Here is a 16,080-nt window from a genome sequence, read left to right as displayed (position 1 = left end):
GAATTTCCTAAATAAATTCAAGTTTATGATGAGCAGTTCTGTCTTTAAGAACAGGCGTAAATAGAAGATATCCTATTAAATATCTCAAAGATATTAGATATCTTCTATTAAATTATTCTATTGAACCATGATGCTGCAAACGAAAAATTACTTCTGTCTTGCATTTAGAACTTGGTTTTTGCAAGAATTTCTGTCAGCAAAGTTTCACTTTGTTTTCCTACCTGATACAGTTTGGGTGATCTCTCGCCTATGGATTTCAAAATCTAAAGTATTCTTTCCCCTCCCTCATTTTACTAGGTAGAAAATGGCATTTGTATAGCAAATCCTCTGCAGGAAAGAATTATCCTGATGAGGAAAGAGGGGGAATCTGCCAAGAGCATCAATGAGATGCTGCTGAGCCGCCTGTCCCGGTACCGCGCCTCCCCCTCGGCCACCCTCGCTGCTCTCACAGGCTCCACCATCTCCAACACCCTCAAGGAGGACCAGGCAGGTCAGAAACACTTCACTTTTCATTTCTTAACACACACAGCATCCATCCTGGTTATTACTGACCTCTTAGGACAGGTTTAAAAAAACCCCAGTGTGTGATTTTTGTCTTTTTTTTTCTCAAAGTGCATAGTTGGAAGATCTGAACGATATTTGCTTAATGTTGGAATTATCAGTTCCTTTGCTGAATTAGGATTGTGAGAAAAGCTTAGGGATGGAAAATGGGAAGCACCTTTTTCCAATTCCATTATTGAACTGGTTTGGGGAATCTGATAGTTGCATTTCTCTGCTGGCGGCTCAGCTGGGCTTCTAATTGGTGTGTAAAAATGGCCTGCAGGTTAGAAAATGGAATTATTGCTTCACCAGTCACTGGACTATTACAAATCTTAGGTGATTTTGCACTTTTTCGAGGTCTTCTGCACAATGTTTGGATATTCTTTTATGGAAACAACCCAAGTTAATGAGGGAATCTTGCATAAACTGCACTGATGGCTTTCAGGATGATCTGGAGCTTTGTTAGATTTGTCTGAAGATTTTATTCAGTTTATCTTGAATTATTTCTCATCCTTCACAAGTACATGAGTTTTCTTTCTTCAATTTGAAACAATTGAAAGTATTTCCATAAAAATAAATTATACATGAAATGGCTCTTCTTCCAGGGAATTTGGCAAGGAGTTAGCTCAGAGAGCTATTTTAAAGGTTGTGTTTTGCCATTTAACAACTCAAGTGGTACAGAAAAAGGAGAGTAAGTGGCTATTCTTGGCTAATTCTTGAGTCAGCACTCAAAAAGTGTTGATCAGCTGTTGCAGGAGGGAGATCATTTGGGCTGTCTACGTTTCATGAGGAGCAGGAGAACTTAAAATAGTAAATGCATAGTGAATCTCAAGTGATCTCTATGTGAAGAGATTATTTGGCTCCAAGTCCTTGCAATCTAATTATCACCACACAATTCTTAATATCTTAGGTTGTACCTGATTTTTTATTTATTTTATTTTGAAGTTTTTTTCTTTAGTTGAATAACATAGAGTGAAACTCTTTATAACCTTGTGGGGATTGATGTTGAATGTGTGAGGCTGGAGAGAAGTCAGGGATGCCCCATGCCTGGAAATACTCAAGGCCAGGTTCATGGAGCTCTGAGCAACCTGGTCTCATGAAAAGGGTGTCTTTGTCCACGAGGTTGGACTGGGATGATCCTGAAGGTCCCTTCCAACCCGAAACCATTCTGGAATTCTGTCAAAACTTCTTAACAGCTTCTAAATATCGATTCCTTCGAAGCCCTGAGCAGAGCTCTGCCTTGTTCTGCTCAAGTGCAGTTTGTGACCTTTCTCTGGTGCACCTTGCAGCTGCCAACACGAGCTGTGGGCTGCCCCTGAAGATGCTGAGGAAGACCCCAATCTACACGTGTGGGACGTACCTGGTGATGCTGGTGCCACCCCCGGGGGGCTCGGGCAGCTCGGCCACGCGCTCGCTCTTCGGGGGCACCAGCGCTTTGTCCTCCTTAAAAAGTAAGTCAGAGCCTTTTGTGGCAGATTGGGAGTCCTTGGCTGTCTGGAATGCAATAAACTTCTCAGGAATTGATTGGAGCTGTGTTTCTGTGTAGTTCTTGCCTCCAGCCTGGTGTTCAACATCTCGGACGGGCAGTTCACCAGCAGGGCAGATCTCATTGATGCCGCGGGCAGCTCGCTCGGACGGGGGGCTCTGGTGCCAGGGCTTGGTAAGGAATACAGCAGTCCCTCAAATCCCAAATAATCCATCTGGGTTTGAATTTGCAGTGGGGTGGGGTTGCATGTCCGTGGTGAAATTTTATAACCTTTTTAAAGCAAATAGTTTGGATTTACGATGCCTATAAAGATGCGTCAGTCTGGTTTTCTAATAAATTGATGTCTGAAATATTTTCCTTCTCTCAGGTGCCTGTTATGATACAATGAATAACATGATCTGGACGTGCTCCAATGATTATATTGATCAGTGGTGCAATCCTGGGAACCAGGCATTCCACTGTGTGTGCCAGAGGCTGGGAGTGAGTCACGTCATCGCAGAGCCCAAAGGTGAGGGGAACCCAGGAGTCAGCACTTCGTACAAAGGGGAAGTGAAACAGAGGAGTGGCAGAGAATAATCAGACAGAAATTGCCTTGCTGTTAAAAGCTGAGTTAATTCCTGAAAAGAGTTGTAAATATTGGTCATGGTTTAGCTTAGATTTCAGAGAGGGAAAAGTACGAAGTTAGATGTGGGGAAGATTCCAGATTCTTGCTGCCTTCAGCACATCCAAAAGGTGTTTTGGGTAATCCTTTTATGCCCTGAAGTTGATTTATTGCATTTTAGAAGTAAAGGCCGACGATCCAGTCTGTGTTTATAGACAGCATTTGAACTCTTCTCCTTGCAGGGGATGCAACAACCACAAATGAGGTCATTAACCAGTTACTGCACCATGTTGGTGCCATGTGCATCCACCAACTCAACCTCCTGGCAGCCAGCAACAACCTCCCCATCAGCAATTTTTTGGGCAAGCAGCATCCCATTGAAGCCCATCACCTGAGCAGCATCTGTGACATTATGGAAAAGGCCATGGTCAATGGAGACACCTGCATCATCCGCTGCATCCTCGTTGTCTTCCAGGTACAGAACCTTAAAGGGACTTCAGAATTCACATGGAAAAATGAAAAACTTGGTTTGGAGTAGAGGCAACCACTGCTTTCATTTTTATTGAATTTAATTTTTTTTTCTCCATTGGAATCCATGTAATGGAGGTTGATTTAGCAGTGGCTTTGCAATTTTATATATTCATTTAGGAGCCCTAGTTTAAATTTAATCTCTATAGATTAAAACAAAACACAGAGTGGTTTATTTCCTTCCTTCTTTGTATTTCCCCCTTCCATTTTTTGATTCAAAATCAGATTCTGACTCTCAGATTTCTAGACCTACACAAATAGTTGGAGAAACTGACTGCAGAAAATAAATTAATGTAAGTAATGTTTCTGTTTTTAATATTAATATTGTTGTGTTTAATTTTTCTTAGGTGGTTTTTAAATTTTTCTTCAGCCCCCAAACCGAAAGGAACAGAGACATTGTCAGAAGGTCTGGGCTGTTACTGTGGCAGTTACTGATGGCCCCAAGGGATCAGATCTGCTCTGAAATCCAGAAGGAAGTTTGTCTGGCTATTAGGTGAATATTTGTTTTATCAAGTTCAACATAGATTTTAGTTTCTTTGAAATGTAGTGACAGATGAACATGCACACTGTATTCAGTTTAATTTGGCATTAATGTGAGAAAATGTAGTGGGGCAAATTTTAAGACATAATATGATAAAATTATTTCAGTTTGTGTCAGTGGAAGAAGAGAAATACAATGTGTTGGTCTTGATGAAATAACAGGTAGTTATTACTTTCTATTAATTTGTTTATTTTTTTACTTGCTTTCTTAAGGATTTTTTAAAATGTTTATTACAAAATAGTTGCTAAATTCAGGCAAAGTTTCCTTGAATGAGTTCCTTATTTAGCTGCTGTGGTGTTCAGGAAAAGGCAAAGCTGGTGTTGGCAACTATTATCTGTGTGTTTTAAGTGGTAACACTGGAGTTCTACTGAACAAAAGTAGCATCAGGAGAAGCAGGATTAATAACACTGGAGGGATTAATAACACTGGAGCAGTGCTCTGAGACTGAAGGCCCAGGGGAAAAAAAAAAAAGTGTGCTTGTATCTCCTGAAAAGGAGATAATGGAAACCTCAGGGCCAAGGAATGCTGGCTCCAGCGTGCCAAGGACAAACAGAACCTGCACTTTCCAGTGGGAAGTGCTCCAGAGGTTGAGAACAAAATCTTTTGAAGATCAGCTTGCATTTTCTTGGTGTGAATCACAACGTTCCAAATTTCTGTGGCTCTGCAGTTCTGAGTGAAGAATAGTTTGGCTCAGGAGTGTTACCTGGCATTTTCAGGGTTGTGCTTTCTGATAGGGAAAAGTGTCTCCGGATACCTTGTAATACCTGTGTATTCCAGTGCTTTGTTCAACAGCTCAAGGTGGGCACCGGGTGATGTTTCCTTCCTCCTGTTTTCTCCTTGGGGGATTCTGGTGCTGGTGGAGCCCTCAAAGAGAGCTGGCAATGTGTTATAACTTTTCCTGAGGTTTCTATCAGAGTGGATCAGCATGAACCAGAGGGAAGGGAGCTGCAGTAATCTCTGCTCGCAGTGTGAGGCTGAAAAACATCCCAGTTTTCTTTTCTGTTACTGCAAAAGAAAAGGGAAAGGAAATGGCAAAGTCGCATAATGATTTCAGCACTTCAGACAGGCATGAAGTGCTCCTTTGAAGTGATTGTGATCTCGATGGGGGAATTCACATAGAAAGGACAGAGTTCATCACAAGTTGGAGGGGAAAAAGTCTCCACCTGGAATGTTTCTGCAGAGCTGGGGTGTTTCTGAAATGCTCCTTCCAGAATCTTCTGTGTAGCTTAAACTAAACAGAGCCAAAAGTGCAAAATGGTACCAGTAGTGATGCCTTGGTTATTATATTTGTGTTTCCCACTGTTCTTGGCACAGAGAAGCCTCAGCTCTTACCCCAGCACCAGAGTTTTTGGAGTTTTCTGTGAGCCATCATCATTTTTCCTGTTTCTTAACAAACTGATTGTGCTGCCCTGTGTGCAAGTGATGAATGGGGAGTTTTCCAGAGGGAAGCAAATAGCTCTTGGAGAAGCTTTGGGACCTAAACAATAAAATATAATTGATTACAAGAGATTCCTGGAAAAAAACAGCTGCTTATATACTAATATTGATGTTAAAATCTGGAGGATGCTCTTCTAAGCCTTTGCACAGACATTGTAAATGTTCCATCAGATGCTGAGTCTGTGGTGCCATTTGTCACTTGTCCACTGAAATGGTTTTGTTCACTTCTAAATCCATCAAGTAATGCATGGTTTTATTTTTTCCCTTAGCTCTGGTTTAAATATCCTGTATCCTGGAGAAGCAGAAATCAATAATTTATTGAAATTGGTCTTAACTGAAGGTGAGAATGTCTCTTATTACCAGGTCAGAGTGGGATTTTTTCCAAGAACAAAAAATCAAAGTACTTCTCAAGCTTAGAGGGAGAACAATTTGGGCACTACTCTGCTTTAAATCTATGCTTTTCTAGGAAATTATGGAATGCTTCAACTTTCTAGGCCTAGGGTAGGTCAGGTGGAGAAAAGGAATATTTGCAAGTACCCAGTAATCAGAGGTGATGTTAGACCTCAGTGAACAGGGAATAATGTCCTGGAGTTCACCAGGAAATGGGAATGTGGCCTTGGAAGCAGCTGATGCTCAGTGATTTGTTACTTCCCAGAAATGTGTTGGTGCTCAATGTTGGCAATTTCCAACAGTGCCATGGGCAGGGAAAGGGCTCCTGGTCTGGGACAGCAGCTCTGGTCACCCTGGGAATGCAGCCATTCCTGAGCTGGAGTCTGTGTTAAATGAGGTATTGGGGAAATAGAATCTATTCTGTAAATTGCTTCTTTGCAAAAGTTTTTTATTTCCCTTTTAGGAGAGAGAAACAGTGGCCTCTCACAGCTCCGGGATGTTATCCTGACCAATTTAGCTGAGCAGCTGCAGAACAACAGATTTGGAAGTGAAGATGATGATCATTATAGGTAAAAAGCCTCAGTTTATAGAGTGTTTTTCTGTTATTTGCTTGTGGTGAACTTGCAGGAACTTTTGCTGGAATTGCTCTGTGTGTTCCTGCAGTGTGACCTGAATGATGTTTGTGTCTGTGAGGGAAGATTTCATTACAGTGAGGGAGAGATTTGATGTTTTAGGGCAAACTGGATGTTTCTGTACCCAGACTGGGTTTGGAATTCCTTGTTTCTTGCCCTGTTCATGGTAAATTTGAAAGATAATTTCATAAATATGATTTTATAGCATTTCTTTGCATATCATAGGTGACTTTCCAGCAGTAAAACTGCCAGTCTCAAGAACCTGTTCAAGGTGGGAGGAGTCTTTTATAGGAGCCATAAGAAATCACAGATTTACATCAGCACAGTGCAGCAAACCCCCAGAAATCTGTTGTTGTTAAACATTTCAGCCTTGGGTTTTTTTGTGTCTGAATTTGAAGTTTGATTCTTGTTTAGGTTTCCCATAATCTGGGATCCAGTTTGCAGAGTGAGCTGAGCTGTACAACATGCACAATAATTAATGATTAACATTTTCCACCTCTCTTGCCTCTCTTGAAGACTCAATGATGAGCTCTTGCACTACATCCTCAAGATTGTTGTCCGAGAATCTTGTGTCTTAATCACCAAGTGCCAAACTGTATCTAAAGATGACTTTCAAAGGCTTCTTTCAACTGTGCCTGTAAGTAAAATGTGTTTTGATAAAAGTATCTCTGCCTTTGGCTTCTTTTCCTGCTTGAATCCATCCTCTTCAATGAATACAAGGAGGTGAAACTTCTATAGTTGTGTCTTAACAAATCCAGGAGAAGGAGTTGTCTTTTGTTTGTGCTTTCCAGGGAAGAAGAGAATAATTTCTCACAGCAAAGGAAATAATTCAGTAGTGCTGGAATGGATTTATCTATGAATTTATTTTCCAGTTGCTCCGGTTGCTGTTCAGTTTCAGCAAAGTTTGTGGATCTAAATAATCAAAGCACTACAGCAGCTTAAAAAAATCAAACATGCAGTTGTGTGTTGTGGTTCCTACAGGCTGAAAGAGTTATCAGTGACAGACAGAAATGAGTTAAAGCTGACATTTGATGGTAAAACTATGGGCAGGTGTTTCCAGCAGGATCAGCTCCCTGAGAAAGGCAGGTAGAGCTTCCATAAAAACACTGGGAGGGGACAGGATGTCCTGGCCTGTGGGGAAGGAGGAGTGGCATGGAACCATCACCCTCAGGAGTGTGAATTACATATATCTCTGGTGGCACAGTCTTTTCAGAATTAATTAATTCTCAGAGTTCCTGAATATTGCTATAATGTTCCAAACCTGAACAAAGTTAATGCTGCCTCTTTATATTTTTGTGAGTTACTTCACAGAATTCAGATTTCTTTTCTTAAATATATTATATTGTTTCTTTGCTATTTCTTTTTTTCTTCCTCACCTCTTTGATTCCTCTCTCCAACTTCCAAGCCTGACTCAGGGGTGATGAAGGGTTTGGATAATGCAAAGTTTTACTTATTTGTGTTCAAGGCTGCGTCCTCGTGCTTGCGGTACCTGATGGCTGTGCAGAACCACCTCCTCAGTAACACTATTTTGATTAAACCTGATGACAATGATGACAGTGACAGCTCCTTGCAGGGAGAGACATTGAAGGTACAGGTAAACACCAAGTTTTTATTCTAGTATGGCTCTCTCCAGTCAGTGTGCCTGTGACACCTTGGTCCTGCAGTGCAGTTGCTGTTTGCTGGTGGTTCTTTTCCTTTTGATGGAGTTAAATAGCTGGAGAACAGGGAAAAACAGTCCAGAGTAAAATCTGCAGTTATTCTCTGTTCAGGATTCCAGCTTGCAGTCCCTATTTACCAGTGAGAGCAGACACTTCCTAAATTTATGTATAATGAGATTTTAAATAGATTTTAATTACGTGCTGGTAGGATTCCTGGCACGGGAATTTCCTTTCCTGGACACATTACCCCAGACACTTTCCTCTCCAAATTACTCAGGTGGTCCTTGAAAAAAATATTTTTAAATAAATGAAAAAGGGGTTTCTTATTTGCCTTACCTGGCTTCTGCTTTTTTGCAGTTTAAACAAACAAAGTTTGTGTAGAACCACCTCTCTCAGTTGTCTGAAATAGAGAGAATAACAAAGAATAGAGCTTCCCTGTGGCAAGGAAGCTGTTAGAGAACAAGGTTTGAGGACAGGCTTTGCTTGGTAGAAGTTTATTGAAATGCTTCATTTCCCACTGCTTCATCCAACTCCCAGGTTTGCCCTGGAGTGCAGGTTGTCTGCTCATAGTAGTTTTGGTAATAGTTTTTCCCTAATGGAATTGATTTCTGAATTTTTGGTGTTTTGCGAAGCTGGTTTTCTCTGCTGCTCTTTGAGGCTGTGTGTGTTTGTGAGCTGCTGCAGTTGGAAGTGATTTGTTCAGGCTCGTTGAGTAAATGCTAAATATTGGAGTATTTTTCTTGTCTCACTATTCACGCCGTGTTCATTGTTCAGTTTCTCTCTCTGCAGTGCTCCTCATCCCTGCTAGGACATTGTGTCACCAGTCCCGTCCCTTGGCTGGCTCTCAGCTCTCTCCTGTGCTGGACTTGGGGCTTCCTTCCCTCTAGAAACTGGATGTGCATCCTGTAAAACATGCACCTAGTTTCTCCCAGCACTTTGGGGCTTAACATTAATCAAATTTAAGTCTTGGATGAATCTCCTGCTGCAGGCCTGCCAGGTCACATTATCATTCTTTTCATTTGGAAATCCATCTTTTTGTTCTGTTGTCCTTTTTTGGGGGGATTCTTTAAGAATTTAAGTATCCTGTAACTCTTTGTTTTTTTACTCAGGAGCTCAAGACCAGCATTTTGTCTCTTGCAACACAAATTCTGACAGGATGTGATGAAGTCTTAGAAATGCTGCAACAAGTCACTACAGCACTAATTAACAGTGACATTTCTGACAGGGAGCAAAGGTGAGACAAGTGGGAGGATCCCAATTTGGAAACAGGGAACTGCTGCTCTTTGTGGTTTATTGTATAAGCACAGTTAGCCTTAACTATTCTTTATCACTTTATATTTGAGCTTTGAATGCACAGGAACTGTTTCTTCCTGTAGCAATTGTTTACCACTCAGCTGGTGGAGAGTTTAGGATCACTCTCTGTGTGGCAGTCCTGATCATCTGTAGGTTGATATTTCTGTAGGAACCTCAAATTGGGAAGGTTTTAGTCAGCTCTAATGGTTATTTATGAGTAGGATACTTGGAAATAAACTGTAATTAGCTGGGAATACTCCTGTAAGCTAGAACAATCTGTTTATTTTTAAATTCTTGATTTTACATCCCTGGTAGCTGGATTAGATATTTATGCATGACAATCCCTGGGTGTTGTTTTGATATCCCACATATTCCATCACCTGCCCTTCCCTGTCTCCCCTCCTCTTAAAAATACACCTTGGGAATGGGGTGGAAACAAAAGCTGTGAACTTTTCTCTCCTCAAACAAACAGCTCCCTGTCCCAGCTGTGTTCCAGGTTTCACTTTCTGCTTCTCTGTGCCTGCAAGATTAGTTGTGTTTATTGACAACACACAATTCCTGGGTGATATTTTCATACGAGTTCGTGTTCAAATATATTTTTGTAGCTGCAGATCCTTTTCAAGTCCTTTGAGCTCCATGTGCTGGGAGCTGATATCCACACTGGTGCATTTGTGTTTGATGGGGACTTTTATCCTCTGCCCAGGGGAGCTTATCCTTCTCTGAGTAATTATTAAATTGTTGATTTACTGTCTCTGCTCTCAGATTGTTCAGTGAGAATTGTCAGCAATTCAAGGTCACTGACACTTGGGAGAAATTGCAGTGGTTTCAAGATTGTTTTGGGGATTTTGTTAATATAACACAAACATTCTCTGCTGAATTTTGAATCACTGTTACAAGATGAAACAGAAGTGACTAAAAGCAGAAGTGCTGCTCCATGAAAAGAGTTGTTCCTGTGTAACTTTGATTCTCTTTCCAGGTTAAAAGGCCTGGAGCAGATCACAAAGGCCACCATGCTTGGCCACCTGCTGCCTGTGCTGCTGACATCCCTGATGCACCCAAACCTGCAGACCCTGACCATGGCTGATGCCCTGATGCCTCAGCTGGTGCAGCTGGTCCTTTACACCAGCCAGGTACGGGCTCTGTGCCACCCCTGGGCTGCCCAGGGCCAAACCTGGGGCCTGCAGCCTCCAAAATGCTGCTCAGCTTCCTCCAGAGACTCATCCACACACCAGGGTTCAGAGTTTCTCAACAGCTGCCAAAGCTGCTGATGCTCAATGTTAAATTTGGCTGCTCCAGGAGCTACCCAGTAATGATTTATTGTCAATAACAACAGTAGGATTGTTAATTATTTCAATAATGAGCTCTTAAAATGCTTTACAGTTTGCATGTCCCTAACACTGTGTATTTTGGGCCACAGACTGCACTGCTGCTTAAAACCCAGTCTCCAGTTTTCTCAGAACTGAACAGTTCCCCCAGTTGTGCTCCAGAGCAGAAAGGGAAGCAGTTACCTGATGAGAGGTGATTTTCTTTACATTTGGGTCTTTGCATGGGATAAGCTGAACTATAATGTCTATTTGACCATTGTTGTGGGATAAAGCAGCAGTTTTTATTTGAATTAATTTTTAAAGGTGTGCTGGAATGATTTCTAAGGCTGTCTCAGTTTATATAAGCTTTTGCAAAAGGCACTTAGTTCCAAATTTTGTTCTGTATATAGAATTAAACTATTAATAACTTCAGGTTGTTTACACAGAATGTGGTTTGTTTTCAGTTTTTTTCCTCACCTCAAGCATTGGAAATTAATTCTAAATGGTCCTCTCACAATAAATTAGGCGAAGGAGGATCATCAAGAGAAAATGTAAATTGCTCTGGCAGCATGAGATACAGAATTAAAACCATTGCAAAGCTGTTAAATGGTTTAATTTACAGAGAAATAACATTTTCAACTCCTGCATTTAAATGGTGTGTCTAAGCTCAAAGTTTTCCCAGCTCCTGCTTAGGAACAGAAACAAACAGCTAAAATCAAATAAAAATGCTTATTTGCAGCTTTGGAGCATTTGGAATACTAAAGAATTTGTGATAATGGGATTTTTGGGAATTAGAGTATATTTAATGTATGAATAATGATGATAATATATATAATTATATAATGATAATAATATATAATACATTAATTTCCTCAATACAGTCATGCCTAAAACCAGGAGTCACTTCCTTGTCTGTGTGTCTCACAGAGGTGATTTTTAAGTACTTTATATCTTAATGTCTGAATGACAGAAATCTCCATGCTGTATTTTAGGCCCAATTTCTCACTCTTAATTTCAGGATGCTGGAGGAGAAGGAAGAGCCAGGATTCCTGACTGGTTTGAAGATCCCTGCTCCCTGGGCTGCTGGGAAGACTGTGGAGACAGTGCATCCCGTCAGGGATAATTATAAGTTTAAGGAAACTGTCCACATTCCAGGAGCCCGCTGTTTGTATCTTAGATTTGACAACAGATGCTCCTCCCAGTATGATTATGACAAGGTAAGCAAGGGCCAGCTCAGCACCTCTGCAATGAGGGGATTCCCTCAAAAAAAGAGGGAGTTCTGCCATGGGACAAGTGTGGGAGGCTCCGGGGATTGAGGGGTGGTTTGGGTTGGTTTTTCCTCTCAGAAATTCTATCAGTTCTGTTTTTTTAAAAAATAATTTCAGGCTGGCTCAGACTGTCCAAGTTTGACTTTTCTCATTTTTACTCGTGTTCAGTTTTCCTTATTTCCCAAATTTTAATCCAAATTCTGCTTTGGTCAGCATAGTTGGTTTAAACTGGGCAGAGTTGGAGAGGTTCCTTTTTCCCTGATGATAAAAAACTTGTTTACCTGGATTCATAGGAACAAATACTTGAATTCTAACAAAATAACCAAGAGCACTTATCCACTTTGTGTTATCAGAGAGCTACTTGTGCTGCTTGCTGTTTATTCTTTGGCATAGACCAAGTCCTGATGCTCATAAATAACTAATGGAAGTGTCTTTAATATTAATATCACCCATTGCTGATTAAACTCCCCCAAAAAACCCTGATCCCACCAAAGTCACCGACAAAACTTTGGCTTTGCTGGGAGCAGGATCAGCCCCTCAGTGCTAGAGAAGGAATTTCTCTGCCTCAGTGCTGGCAGTCAGGATTGCTCCTGCTCTCTGCTCCCAGCCCTGCTGTGTGAGCAGGGACCAAAGCCCCTCTAGTCCCTGCTTGCCTCAGTTTCCCCATCTGTAAAATGGGGATAATAATACTTAACCCTGGTGCCCTCACAGAGCCTGTGAGGATTGGTTCACGTGCATGGAGCGCTTCGAGAGTCGAAAGCGCGGTGGAAGTGCTAAGTATTATTATTATTATTAGGTTTTCTTGTTTTTCTCTTACAGTCTAACAGTGTATTTTATGTTTTGAAGTTGGTGATCTATGCTGGTCCTAGCACAAACAGTAGGAAGGTTGCTGAGTATGGAGGCAATACACTGGGATATGGCAGCCGTAGTGTCTTAGGAACGGGGTGGCCCAAGGACTTAGTGAAGGTACAGTATTTCCCATCCATCATTCTTTCCCATAGAAAATCCCCTTTGGAAACCATGCCCCAGCCCATTTTACCCTCACAGCTATGCATTCCAAGCTTTTAAGTGTACAGTTATCCATGATGAGATCCCTGCTCAGTGAGCTGTTGTGTCCTTGGGGGAGAACTTTAAACTCGGCTCTGTGTTCCGTGTGATGCTTCCCTTGGAGTTTGTTTTGTGTCTTCCTGGAATTTCTGATGGAGATGTTTGAGTCCTGGAGTCACTAATGGCACTGCTCTTCTCCTAAGTACTCCCTCCTAGGAGAAGTTCTATGCAGATTCTCTTAAAGTCATTTTTTTTGGGTAATAACCCCCAAATATATCAAGCAGCAAATGTAACGTAAATTCCAACCATTTCTGTTGGATTTTAAAATTTCATTGGGTGCTTTTTGCAGTAAAACTAAGGAGAATCTCTCAAACTTCTTAAAACCTCAGCATTTCAATGCTTTGGCAATGTGTCCCCTCACACTCTCTGCAGTGTGATTTTATTTTTGTTTAATATATATTTGTGCTGCTACATTGTCCCACACTAAAACTGGGCTTATTTACATAACAAAAACACATTGTAAAAAGAAATCAAGAGGTAGTTAACTGGAAAGCAATTTCAGACAAAACCTCCATTGTTCACAATTATGGGAATTTGGTTTACTTTTCACACGTGGATTTTGATGCTGTTCTTTTAGCAATCTCCTTGATTAATTTGCTGTCATTCTTCTAATTGAAGAGCTTGTCTGTGTTCCTTCAGGAAGCGAATTATTAATTATTGCCTGGTTTCTTGCAGACAAACAATGAAAGTCAAGGCTAAGTAACACACTGATAATTTCTGCTTTTGATTTTACAGCTATGGTGGTTCTTTTTGTTATACTGTAGCCAGCCAGCCAGCAGCAAAACTTAAGTTTTCCACTAAAAGACACCTTTACAAAAAGAGAAAAATCTTAAATCAGACTACCTCATTTGAGATAAAAACAACCCCTAGATAACTGCATTCATCTATAAAATATCCCACTTGTGTGAAAAGCCTGTTTGTTTTGCCTCAATTAACTATATTATTTTTTTCTTTCCCCCCTTTCCTGCTGTGGATGTTTGAAGGTGGAAGGAGACACAGTCACGTTCTCCTTTGAAATGCGGAGCGGGCGGGAGCACAACACTCCGGACAAAGCCATGTGGGGCTTTGCCTGCACTGTCCGAGCACAGGTATTCCAGGGGGAGAATCCCAGGGCAGAGCTTCAGCTCCCACTGCCCCCTGCCTGCCACACATTCCAGAGCCATGGGAATGTGCTTCCAGCTTGGCACTTTGAAGTGGAAACCACTTTGGAATGGCTGGTTTGGGCAGTGAGACAAATGAAAAGAACTTGAGTTTGGGATGCAGAGAATCCCTGTGGATGGGCTGGAACTTAGGGATTCATGGAGATAGTTGTTAACAAATGTGTCTTATCTATCTCCTGAAGCCACTCCAGCATCCTTTGCTGCTTGTGGGTCAGGATTTCTTTCTAAAACCTGAAAATCAGAGATGTCCTGAGGAAATAATGATTCCTGCTCACAAAGAGGAGAGGGGAAGGATTCTGGGATCAAACACAGGGAATCTTGAATCCCTCTAAAAGTTGGGGTGACTGAACCAGAAATAACATTACCCGTGCCTTCTTGGTTCAGGAAAATAATGTTTAAACCCCTTACTTCTTGTCTTGAGTTGTTCTTACAAGTTGCTTTTAATTGTTAAACATTTTTTGTGTAAGAGTTAAGATTGATATCAAGTTATATTTTACATTTAAAAGATTATATATAAAATATCCTATCTTGAATCTATTGGAAAGGACTTCCTGGTGGATTGCTTGGCTAAACTTCTCCCTGTTCCTGCTGCAGGAATCCTCAGAGGATGTGTCAGGAGGTTTGCCATTCCTGGTTGACCTGGCCCTGGGCCTCTCTGTGCTGGCCTGTTCCATGCTGAGGATCTTGTACAATGGGCCAGAAATTACCAAAGATGAAGAAACCTGTCAAGAGCTCTTAAGATCTAAACTCTTACAAAGGTAAAAATAATCAATTTTTATCTGAGTGGGTTTTTTTTCTGAGGGGAAGTGACTTGTGCTCAAGTCTTGTGCTTTAAGGTGATGTTTGGATCATTTTTTCTGTTGTTTGTTCAACAATTTGTGTTGCCTAAAACTGAGGGAATATTCTCTCAAACCAGAGGGGTTTTTAGGGTAAGAAGAGGGTTGGGTTATGCTTGGTACAAGCCACACTCCCTGTATTAATATTTAATCTTTGTAACATGAAGTGTCTTGCTCAGTGAGGGGGGAAATAAAATCCCTTTTCATTGGTTTTTAATTCTTTTTGCAGGTGCCAGTGGCAGGTGGAAGCCAACGGGGTGATATCTCCAGCCCTTACTCCAAGCCCTTCTCCATTGCCTCTCACCATAGAGGAGGACAGGGAATTCACATATCCCTCAGATGTGCTCGTGCCTCCTGTTGGACACTACTTTGATCTGCCCAGGATTAGGCTGCCCCCAGGAATCATGATCAAGCTCAGGGAAATTTCTGGACGTGCTCGGCCTCAATTTAGACCCAGTATAAAGTAAGGAGTCCTTGTTTCCCTCTGTGTTTTTAACTTGGTGAATGCAGCATCTGATGATTTATGAGTATGAATTGTCCAAGTTGGTCTCTTACTCCTGATTAATGAGTTTGGCTTTCCCTGGAACCCTAGGGAAGTGATCCAGCCAGAAGTCATGGAGGAGATGGTGGTTTCATGTGTGATTAAACATCTCAATTTGGTTGATGCTCTCCAGTCCCTGATAAATTTCCAATATCAGGAGGAACACGCTGAAGAATATGATTTACTTTGTAAAATTATGGGAGAGACCTTTAAGAAGCTGAACGCCATGGAGAGACAACTGCAGGTAAAAGATAAAATTGTTTAGAACAAGAGAAGGCTTGTTTTGAGAATAAAGGTGTATTTTAGCACCACAGAAATACAAAATGTACTCAGAATTCTTCTTTTAAAATCCCTTCTACACCTTAAGTGCAACAAGTGTGATTTTTATCTCTTTATCAGAGTGTGGCTGAGCTGGAGCAGAAGTGGCAGAACGAGGTGGATGATGCCATGCACGGGAAACTGGAGAACAATGTCCCCTTTTTTTATGATTATCACTTCAACGAGGTGAGCCCTGGGGCTGCTGGGGGTGCTTGTGCCCCACTCTGCTTCCTCAAAATGTGTTCATCCTTCTCCTTCCCTTTGTTTAGAGCAAGATGAAGGAGCTGGAGCTTCTGTGTTCAATGAAGGAAGTTTCTTTTGATGGAAGTGATCTTGAGAACGTGGTCCTGGCATTAAGGTCAGTGTTAGAGAACATATAGGCCTCAAAGGGAGGGGCAGCTTCAGGGGAATTCCAGAGAGTTCCAAAAGTGTCTGATTAA

General features: G+C 41.4%; 1 protein-coding gene across 2 annotated transcripts in view; it reads left to right on the top strand.

Moving 5' to 3' along the window:
- The window catches only part of HECTD4 (HECT domain E3 ubiquitin protein ligase 4), a gene marked incomplete at its 5' end in the record, with an annotated part of 64,990 nt that overhangs the window by 17,202 nt on the left and 31,708 nt on the right, over positions 1-16,080 (top strand). Inside the window, 21 exons of one of the 2 annotated variants that reach the window (XM_083873599.1) lie at positions 298-490; positions 1,830-1,991; positions 2,087-2,200; positions 2,394-2,534; positions 2,870-3,102; positions 3,503-3,648; positions 5,403-5,473; positions 5,987-6,092; positions 6,672-6,792; positions 7,621-7,749; positions 8,923-9,047; positions 10,083-10,236; positions 10,524-10,624; positions 11,429-11,627; positions 12,525-12,644; positions 13,769-13,873; positions 14,540-14,703; positions 15,011-15,244; positions 15,374-15,566; positions 15,722-15,826; positions 15,910-15,998. In XM_083873599.1, the coding sequence (XP_083729725.1) occupies positions 298-490; positions 1,830-1,991; positions 2,087-2,200; positions 2,394-2,534; positions 2,870-3,102; positions 3,503-3,648; positions 5,403-5,473; positions 5,987-6,092; positions 6,672-6,792; positions 7,621-7,749; positions 8,923-9,047; positions 10,083-10,236; positions 10,524-10,624; positions 11,429-11,627; positions 12,525-12,644; positions 13,769-13,873; positions 14,540-14,703; positions 15,011-15,244; positions 15,374-15,566; positions 15,722-15,826; positions 15,910-15,998 (3,005 nt within the window). Of the gene's footprint in view, positions 1-297; positions 491-1,829; positions 1,992-2,086; positions 2,201-2,393; positions 2,535-2,869; positions 3,103-3,502; positions 3,649-5,402; positions 5,474-5,986; positions 6,093-6,671; positions 6,793-7,620; positions 7,750-8,922; positions 9,048-10,082; positions 10,237-10,523; positions 10,625-11,428; positions 11,628-12,497; positions 12,645-13,768; positions 13,874-14,539; positions 14,704-15,010; positions 15,245-15,373; positions 15,567-15,721; positions 15,827-15,909; positions 15,999-16,080 lie in introns of both variants that reach the window. The other variant, XM_083873598.1, reaches the window with a different exon arrangement.

The sequence above is a fragment of the Zosterops lateralis genome, assembly GCF_965231275.1.
Source record: "Zosterops lateralis genome assembly, chromosome: 17".
Classification (NCBI taxonomy): domain Eukaryota; kingdom Metazoa; phylum Chordata; class Aves; order Passeriformes; family Zosteropidae; genus Zosterops; species Zosterops lateralis.
The sequence above is the reverse complement of the archived record's forward strand: the minus strand, read 5'-3'. Positions and strand labels throughout refer to the sequence as shown.